The sequence below is a fragment of the Ictalurus furcatus genome, chromosome 19 (assembly GCF_023375685.1).
Source record: "Ictalurus furcatus strain D&B chromosome 19, Billie_1.0, whole genome shotgun sequence".
NCBI classification, from domain to species: Eukaryota; Metazoa; Chordata; class Actinopteri; order Siluriformes; family Ictaluridae; genus Ictalurus; species Ictalurus furcatus.
Window position 1 is genome coordinate 18,586,976 of NC_071273.1, and position 10,667 is coordinate 18,597,642.

Consider the following 10,667-nt stretch of genomic DNA (forward strand, 5'->3'; position numbering starts at 1 on the left):
GTGATGTGCAACTTACCGAGACAGTCCCTGCCATAGTAGCCTTTGCAGCACATGGGATTCCATATGACCAGGGAGCACACCGACTGGCATCCTGATTTTACAGACCAGAAGTGTCTTTGAAGGTCACACTTCTGCGTAGTCTGGATTGAAATCAGATTTTCATAAATGGCCAGTAAACTAATGCTAACCCGAGTGACTAGCATATAAGTACTAGTACTAGTCAAAAGTTTAGACGCTCATTCTAATAGTGTACATTTGAAATTCAATTCAGTTTCATTTGCAGAGTTCTTTGAACAATAGAATGAAAATACAAATTTAGATTTTGTTCCCTAATGAACAACCTAGAGATGACAGTGTCAAGGAAAAACTCCCTGAGACAACATGAGGAAGAAAACTTGAATGAAAAGGAACCCATCATCTTCTGGGTGACACTGGATAGTGAGGTTATAAATCATTACAGTATGAGCAGAATGTTATAGTATAAGAGTGCTTGGATGAGCTCAGGAATGTCTTTATGATTACAGCAGCAGTTCTCAAATGAACATGGCACAGGTAGCATCTATATTTTTGCTGCACCCTATCGCAGGATGTCAAGATGCTAAATGTGTATATGCGCCTTCCATCCCTGTGTAATTTGTACAGTACACCTATCAGGAAGTATATATCATTTAGATATTCATATATCTCTAAAAATCCTGTAGACTCCAATATGGATTGGTTGGTAGAAGCATTTATGAAGTGTTATTAATCTAATACTCACTCATATGCAGTGAGGGAAAAGTGATTATCGAAAACAGAACAAATCTTCATATTTGCAGACTGCACATTTAAGAGGGAGTGTAACTGTAATGGAATAACGGTGTCCACACAAGTTAACTAGACCAGTGGAATGAAATCGTACCTTTGGTTTGGTTACTGCAGGGCAATCATCACTGCACAGAAATTTGCAGGGCATCTGACAACAATAAAAAATGTAAAGAATTCAATTGTGGAACTATTGAAAACAGTTGTTATTCATAGCTTATAAGGAAGGCGTGACAAGTAATTGTACTCTGTAATGCAGATGTGTTCAAACCTTTTCACATGAGGCCCACTTTCTAGTTTTTGAGAACTTGTGTTAGAACTAAAGTAACGTCCATCCATCCATCCATCCATTTTCCATACCAGTTATCCTACTTAGGGTCGCAGGGGAGACTGGAGACTATCCCAGGGAACATGGGGCACAAGACTGGGGCACAAGACGCCCTAGACGGGGTGCCAACCCATTTCAGGACAATCGCACACTACCATTCACACACTACGGACAATTTAGAGACGCCAATCAGCCTACAACGCATGTCTTTGGACTGGGGGAGGAAACAGGAGTATCCGGAGGAAAACCATAAAGCACAGGGAGAACATGCAAACACTGCATATACAGGGAAGCGGTGGGATTCAAACCCCCAACCCCAGAGGGGCGAGGCAAACGTGCTAACCATTATCTATTTCAACTTATTTTAAGTCAAATCTTTCAACTTTTTCTCTTTAATAAATATTGCTAATAATAACTTCTTTATAACGTTACCTAATACATTTGAGACGTGTAGCTATCTGAGGTTAACTGTATACATGTGTGTAATGTTAGCAAAGTTGAGCACATTTTAATATTTATATTAAAATACTTTTTATTTCTAATTAAATTCAAAATTATGGCATTGAAATATTCTCTGTTAACTATGAAAGAAAACAAGGGCACTGCACCTTTCATGTGAGAAAGTCAAGAGATACTATGTGAGATGGGGAAAGGGGGCGGGGTTTCTGGAGGGCCAGTTAAAAAAAACTCCTGCATAACTGTCAATCATTCCAGATGCACATGTTGATTGCCTCATCTGCTGTTTTTATGAAGGGAAAGAAAAGCTGCTCTTTTCGCATATTTTTGCATTCCAGCCTACTCCGATATTAAAACACAGCACTGCTACACAAAATGAGTAAAAGCTCACCCCTCACCTGCACCCTTACTTACCCCTGTAGTTCCCCACAGTTTGAATACCTCTGCTGCAATATATTTTATTTTGTATACTCAACATTGCTGAACTGAACACCATATGAGTACCATACCATAGTTTAGTACCACAAGGCACTTACAGTAATTTCTACATTGTCCATCTTATCACAGCGTCCTCCAAGGCTGGGTGGTGTTAGAAAACAATCAATACCATAAACAAGGCCTTCGTTGAAATTCAGATTCGACTTTACAATTCGACAATTCTTGTCATTGATATACAGTGCCCCCTAGAGGAATGGGAGAAAATCAGAACATTATCCAGGGTAAACTCAGAAATCTTGCATTTAAAGTAACACAGCACAATTTTTATATATCTATACACTTTTCTTCCCAGCAACAGCTTTCTGGCATTTTTACAGAATATTCTGTATTTTTTTATTATTATAAATAATTAATGGTCAATATCCGTCGACTGAAAACACACCCACACATCAGTCAGTTTAACTATCAGTTAAATAAGAAATAAAACACTAGGTGGTGTGCTGTTATAGGAAATGAATCAACAATGGACTGGTGTGATGTGTGTGATGCATGACGTTGATTATTTTCCAATAACAGGATACCCTGGTGTGCTTTTTTCTTCTTCTACTACAGCAATTTAACAATGCTAACAATTCTTTATTCACTAATTTTTTAAAAAATCTGTTTATAGTTACATTTAATGTTGTGGAATGTCCATAAAACCAGGTAGTTCCTTTTTTTTCAATTAATTTTTTTTTAAAATTTGTATAGCACTTTTAACAATGGACATTGCCTCAACGCAGCTTTACAGAAACATATAAACACAGGATACAGATTTTAAATGTGTGAATTTATCCCAATTGAGCAAGCTATTGGCGATGGTGCCGAGGAAAAACTCCCTAAGATGATATTAGGAAGAAACCTTGAGAGGAACCAGACTCCGAAGGGAACCTGTCCTCATCTGGGTAACAACAGATAGTGTGAATAAGTTCATTATGGTTTTATATGAAGTCTGTTTGTAGAACTAATCTACTGTACAAAGGAGACCCGAGTGCAAACTGCAAGTTCCTTTTACCAGTTATATCATAACAGCTCTTAACATTTGTTCCTCACCACCCTCTTTTTTCTCTCTCTTAAAGTTCAAAACAAAAAAAAAAAACAAATCAAAAGAAAGCAAAAGAAACTGAAAAACCCCTATGACAACAATAAAAAGTGAGAACCAACAAAGACCCCCCTGTGTTAGAAAACATAAAAAGTTACAGCTTGATCTCTGACTGTTACAAAGCACTGACACTAGAGACTCCTTCCAAATATTCTAAATAAACATCTCCTCACAGAAAACTTCATCATGAAGGGTTTGTAAACTGTTTATGTAGCTTGACCCCCAAGACCCTATATAAGCTGTTATGTGTTGTAAATTCAGGGTTGTAAATTAGTATTGCTTTCTTGGTCACTTACTATGTGGTCTTCTCCAACGCAGCTCACAGAAATATCGGAGCCTTGAAGAGTCTTGAGTGAATCAAAATGCATCACCTCTGCAGAGTGCAACTAAACCAGACACATACAAAATGATTTTCTTTCTACCAAACACACTCCGTGTTTCTGTTTCTACAGCACAGTCGGATATGACTATTCTTCAGACATTTTGTGCACTGCTGCAATGCGCATCTAATCAGCGAATAATTCGAATAATTTGGACAATATAGAAATCACACTGTCTCACCTTTTTATCTCGAAGGATGTGGTACTTAAGATACTCCACCAGTTGAGCTCGGTTATGCAGGCCATACAGAAAGTCCTTTTGTGCTTGGGGTAAAGCTGCCATGGTGGAATCTATCGGCAGGAACAGAGTGACTGGCTGGTGCAGAGGATCCTGTATTTGTTTCATCACCTCTGTATCCTACAACAAGCCACAAACGTTTTGCTGAAGTGTTTTTGTTTATAGAAATCACTTTTATGATAGTGGTGATAGTAGTGGTAATTGTAATGAGATAAACGACAAAAGGAGAATTTTTTTTTTTTACACACTTCCAGCAGTTTGTAGAAAGTCTTGAACCCATGTTGATCTGCTATGTCTTTGAGGGAATACTGTCGGGAAAGGAAGATGACATAAAGCTAAGGTTATTTACTGACAAAATGAGTAAGTATAATTTTTTGAATATATAAGCATTTTAGTACTGTTATGGTAAATGGTCTGCACTTATATAGCGCTTTTATCCAAAGTGCTTTACACTGTGTCTCATTCACCCATTCACACACACACACTCTCACACCAATGGTAGCAGAGCTGCCATGCAAGGCGCTGACTTGCCATCGGGAGCAACTTGGGGTTCAGTGTCTTGCCCAAGGACACTTCGGCATGTGGAGTCACATGGGTCAGGAATCGAACCACCAACCCTACGATTAGTGGACAACCCGCTCTACCATCTGAGCCACAGCCACCCCATTACTAAATTAGGTAATTTTATCTATAAAGTATTACTCAAAACTACATTTTGGGATGTAAATGGATATTATTCATCAACGTTGAGTAGAAGCAAGCACATATTTGAGCACACAGCATGGCATATGAATGAATTTGCATCTGATTCATGAAAGAGTCCTACATCAGCAAAACATACTGTTTGATTTGAGTGTAACTGATGAATCAGCTTCAGATTCACAACTAGTCCGTTTTACATGTTGTATGCATATGCTAAAGTTTAGCCACATATTCATCTAATTTACATGAACCACTACCTAATGCATGCAAGACTTTCAGCAGTGAGCCAAAAGAAAAAGAAAAAAACAACAACAACAGCTACGCTTCAGCAAGTTACAAGTTATCCAAGATCTTTAAAAATAAATAAATAAATAAGCAAGTAAATCATGCAGAATAAATTCAGTTCAGTAGAGTGGAAGTCTTAAAATTTTTTTAATTAAATAAAATCCACTTTGAACACAGTTTTAAGTGAGTGAACGGAGGAAAGGATAGTACAATCAATTCCTTGCTTCTGAAATGAATTCATATGGGTGAAATTAATGATATACATATCACTTGACTGTAATGAACACTTAAGTAAAATGCAAACACTTACATTTGCTTTATCCAGTTGTTCCAGCTGATAACTGGGTGGAAACAGAACAGTGTCAATCTCGTAGAAAATCCCGTTGCTACTTTCTTGATCGCTGTACACCACTTTGGCATTGTTATTGATCTGTATCATACCCTGAGGACAAAGATCAGGTTTAGATCTCAGGTTTGGACTTAAGTATTAATGCTGTTGTCAGACTGGTTACCTCTGAATACGAAATGGTGAGGATTTCACCAGTGAGCGTGGTGAGGTTGCGAGGTTGCTGCAGATCTTCTGGGAGGAGGCGCCGGCATGGCACTATGTGGTACTGCAGGATCGCAGCATTCTTCCGTTTATTTACTTTGTGTTCATTCTACAAAAGGGCAGATGGAGAAGACATATCAGAGTGAACAAAGAATGAAACAAAGCAGGAATAATGGAAAGCATAGAGAGGGTCAAGAGAGGTCAAGAAAGGGTGGGGGGGGGGGTCTATCTTCATTGGTTGGGGTGTTAGGGAGTAATATTTTGATATAGTTATTGGACATAGGGCAGTAATGCTTTAGGATTTATGGAAAGCTTGTGAAAAAAAACATATAAGGTTACATTGAAGGTTTTCTCTCAAGAGACTCTTTGCATGACAGAGAGAAGAGAAGAATCTTCAATTCAATGTTATTTGTATGTCACTTTTAACAATGGACATTATCACAAAGCAGCTCCACAGAAATATATTAATTCTGGATATCAATTAAAAATTTCCACAAATCCCTTTATGAGCAAGCCAGAGGTGACGTTGGCAATGGAAAACTCCCTGAGACGATACTAGGAAGAACCCTTGACAGGAACCAGACTCAAAAAGGAACCGATCTTCATCTGGATAGTGCGATTCCCCTTCTATAACTGTATACTGTACAGTAAAAAGTGCAATTGTATAACCAGGAACTTATGAGCTTATGAGTTACTTATGAGAATCAGAGGTATTTCTGAATTCATTGTAGTTTTAACATGAATTCAATTTTGTTAAAATTATCAACTGTTTAATGATGGAGACCTAAATACAAAACAGTTTGTAGCAATTTATGATTTCTAAATGGGACCATCCACAGTAATCTCACTGATCTATTGCTGTCCATATGGGGCCGTACTCAGCAACGAGTGGTTTTCATCTTCGGTAAACATTATGGGTGACAATTCAAAATTGCTGTTGTAATTTTTCATCCTCATGGTTTTTACATTTTAAATTGATATAATTTGATTACAGTTACTGATGTCAATAAGATTACATTACTTGCATTACAAATTTATTGTTAATAAAACAATATTAAGTAAAATGCATTTTTTAAATAAATCACGCTTACTGGGCATTGAGGGCTATAGCCCTGAAGATTTTTTCTTTATCCCCGAATAATTCTCCACTTGCAGCGGTTTGTGACTATGTAACTGAATGTCAGTAAAAGATGACGGCAGTGTTGTAATTTTATTTCTTCAGTGAACGGAGGCGAGAACAATCAGAAAGGGTTTACAGAAAAAGACGTGGAAACACTCGTCTTATTGACTGACAGTCTCAATTCTGCCAAACGTTAGCTCACAGTGTGAGGAAAAATGGATATACGCAGCATTTTAAAACATTTTAAACCAGTAAAGGGGTTGAAACTGAAACAGTAACATCCTCTGATGCTGAGCAGGAAAACGAGGTGTGTAAATGTCTAAAAGAGTTCCAGTTTACATGAACATGATATGAGCAGAGCATAAGGAAAGATAATGTACTCTGCATGGACTGTAGCAGCTAAACCCATACAATGATAGCTTAGCTGTGCCTCCCCTTGGCTAGCAACATCAAACTAGCCTAGTTACAAAGTTTTATATTTTATCGGTCTGGTAGTCCTACAAGCAGTGACAACACTCGAGGCAGGTTTTATGATAAATCCAACTTTTTCTGACCATGTCATACATTGACGTGCGCTAAAATTACTGAAAGGACTACGAGTTTCACTTTGTAGTGTATATTTGTAGACTTGATAGGTTTTGAAAGTAACTTGAAAGAAAAGTTAAATTAATAATTAATAATCTGAATACTTTTTACATGCAGTAATCAGTAATGTAATCAGATTGCAATTTTAAAGTAATAATTAGTCATTTGTAGTGGATGACTTTTTTGAGTATCTTACACAACAATGCTCATTAATTATATCATAATTTCGAGGTGCTAAGTCATAATTAAATAATAAGTAATAATTATGAGATACTAAGTCATAATTGAGAGACTAAGCTATAATTATGAGATAGAAAGTCATAAGCTATATCAGATACTAAGTCATAATTTCAAAATATTCAGTCATAATTATGAGATAAGTCATACTTTGGATTAAAAGCAATTTTGTAATTTTAATCTTAAAACCATATTAAGTTAGAACCATATCACAGTATCTCAAAATTATGACTTGTTATCATTATGACTTTTTATCTCATAATTACAGTATGATGCAGTACCTTGAAATTATGACTCGTTATTAATTATTAATGAACTATTTCATCCACTTTTTTTAAGTGGATGAAATAGGCTTCTATAGTAAATGAATATGAAAAAAGATTAATCAAACAACTGCACTTACCTCCAGTTTGTGAAAAGCATTATTATTAGGAGCAAACACAGTGTATGGACCACGGTATTGAAGATAATAGACGGCAGCTCTCTGGAAATAACAAAAAATAGAGAAATGTGTAAAAATGGCAGCTCATTAACAATCATGAATATATGTTACAGCCCAACAACGATCATCTTAATCTTTGGTTTCTATAATAAGTCAATTGCTGTAATATCTAATAGGTCATGGTAGTTATTTTTTGTTTTGTAGATCAACTGCAAAGTTTAGGTAGTGCAAACTTTTGCACTCAACCACAGATATTGTGCATTAAGGAATAATATATACTGAAAGGAACAACAACACAACACTACATTAAAGGTGTCATTTGTACACTTTTACTATTGCTATTGCTTTGATATACAGTCCTGTGGAAAAGTATTAGGCACCCTGTTTTTTTCTTCTTCTTTTATTTAAGAACAAATGTTGTTATAGATTATTGTTGTTATTTTGTATTGTTGTTATTTCATGACTTCTGCATTATTGAGTCAGTATAAAAACATTTTATGTCCAAACAGTACTTTTCCAACAAAAATTTTATTGTTTTGTAAATAAATAAATTATATATATATATATATATATATATATATATATATATATATATATATATATATATATATATATATATATATAAATGTTGTCAACATTACTTAACAGACAAAACTTTTCAGGCAAAAAACTTAATGAGGGCTGCTGAGGTTCACCTGCAAACAAGATGCTCTGTAAAACCTACAAGCTAGTTTCCTTATAAAACTGTACAAATTCTACTACTATTTTGCAGTCACATTAAATATTGGCTTAGTTTATTACTGTTTACTGCACTTTCTAGTATTTTTTATGTAGAACTGTTTACTTTCATTGTTTCTCAAGGCATAGTTGGTTTACAGTGTTTCTTTGCATTTCTCTAAGACTTTTGCACAGTACTGTAAAAATACGCTGACTTACTTGCAAACTGTAGTAGAAGTCAGTCAGACCTCTTATTCGTAGCTCCTGAAGTCAAAATGTGACACAGTTAAACAACAAAACATACCACTGTGATAACTTTATCTTGCTTATACATTTCCTTGGCCATGTTAATGGGCTGACTTACAATATATGTACACAGTGCAGATATGTAATAATAATTTCTTGGTTTATCTTTTGGATAGCTACTGCTATTTTTAATCAGCCTTTCTTCCCTTTCCATTGATGTAATAGATATGACAAAAAATGTGATACTGTGAGTACCTGTGTACCTATAATAATACAATGGCCAATAACTGTGAGTAAAATCTAGCTGTCCATAATAAAGTGGCCTATAAGTGTTTTGGACAGTATGGGAGAAATTCGAAAGTTCAAGTGTTCTAACCCTCATGAGGTTGGCTTTGCACTTTATCCCATCTCCAATGTAATCCAATGTGCAAGTGCAGTTCCTCTCTCCTGGGCCTGTCATCGTACACCTGGCAAATTGGTGGCATCCTCCATTTTTCTGACAAGTATCAGATGAACACACTCAGTCACGTTACAAAAAAGAATCCACCAGAACTTCCCAGAACTTCCCATCCACTTCCCAGAATGGCCTACAAACATGGCCACCACAGACTACAATCCCCAGCACCCTAACTCCACTGGCACATTCACCTGACTACTAATCACGCACATCTGATTCCAATTACACACACTGCCTATATAAACGGACTCTGAGCACTGCCTCATTGCGAACTAAGGCTCAGTGTACACCTACCTGAACTTACCAAGCTTTTTGAATCTGTGTATGATATTCTGGTTTTTGATCTTGTCTTGTTTTCTGGTTATTGGATTTTGGATTTTGCTGATCGCCTGACCTCTTGCCTGTTCCTGTTTATGACTGTGCTTCATGTTTTGGATTTGTTTGCCAGTTTTTAATTAATTCTAACCTGCACTTGCATCCGTCTCCGACTCTGACACGACATTTATAAAGCCTGGCATTCACCCATAAAAATGCTCCTAAGGAGTTTTAATTACATTCATATAACTTTATAAGGCATTAGCAAACGGCAGGTTACATGATGCATTATAACATCTGTTCATAACAATGTTGTATTTTCTGTGATGATAAATGTACTGCAGATTATAATGCAATAAACTATATACCTTTCTCAGTTTCTCAAATTGTACTCAAATCCAGTGTTTACTAGACGTTATGTAGTGTTATGGATGGTTATGCATGGTTATTACATGTTCTATGAAGCAAGCTTTTTAAATAGCTTTTAAATGTGAATAAATGTGAATGAAATCTCATGCATGATAACTTGTGTCACACATATTATACCCAAACCTGTGTTACAATGCATAACAACAACAGTGTCAACACTATCGTTATAAATAGATTATAATGCATTATATCATATGACTAATGCATGGCATTATAAAATATTATGCACAGTATACAAATAAGTTACTGAAGACAAATAAACCAATAATATATCAAGTTAATCAACATTTACAATGTGTTATAATGCATTATAACAATAGCATCAATAATAATAATAATAATAATAACAACAATAATAATAATCACAATAATAATAATAATAATAATAATAATAATAATAATAATAATAATAGTGTCTACAATATCTTTATGAATAGATTATAATGCATCAGAACATGTTATTATGGAGTTATACATTTTTATATTTTTTGTACAGTGCTATACTTGTAACTATAACTATTTATTAGCATTTATACAGATCCAATACACAATATCATTATAAAGTATTACATATAACACACAGTATATAAGCAGTTATTGAAGATGACTGAGTGTAAGGTGTATATATATACATACATACATATATATATATATATATATATATATATATATATATATATATATATATATATATATATATATATATATATAAGTTATAAATGCATTTATAATGCATTATGAAATCCGAATTTGCAGGATTTCTCAACAAGATATTTTTATTATTATTATTATTATTA

At 35.0% G+C, this 10,667-nt stretch overlaps 1 protein-coding gene across 2 annotated transcripts in view; it reads right to left on the reverse strand.

Annotated features, from left to right (window-relative positions):
• Window positions 1–10,667, reverse strand: part of stab2 (stabilin 2) — a 48,667-nt gene that overhangs the window by 7,769 nt on the left and 30,231 nt on the right. For both annotated transcript variants that reach the window (XR_008388549.1, XM_053650222.1), the window contains exons 45-55: window positions 9,046–9,165; window positions 8,643–8,687; window positions 7,668–7,748; window positions 5,285–5,431; window positions 5,083–5,214; window positions 4,034–4,093; window positions 3,729–3,905; window positions 3,464–3,553; window positions 2,125–2,271; window positions 902–955; window positions 17–140 (exon numbers count right to left, since the gene is read on the reverse strand). Coding sequence is in view for 1 of the 2 variants with exons in the window: in XM_053650222.1 (XP_053506197.1) it covers window positions 17–140; window positions 902–955; window positions 2,125–2,271; window positions 3,464–3,553; window positions 3,729–3,905; window positions 4,034–4,093; window positions 5,083–5,214; window positions 5,285–5,431; window positions 7,668–7,748; window positions 8,643–8,687; window positions 9,046–9,165 (1,177 nt within the window). In the remaining variant the exon portion in view is untranslated. The remainder of the gene's footprint in view (window positions 1–16; window positions 141–901; window positions 956–2,124; window positions 2,272–3,463; window positions 3,554–3,728; window positions 3,906–4,033; window positions 4,094–5,082; window positions 5,215–5,284; window positions 5,432–7,667; window positions 7,749–8,642; window positions 8,688–9,045; window positions 9,166–10,667) is intronic.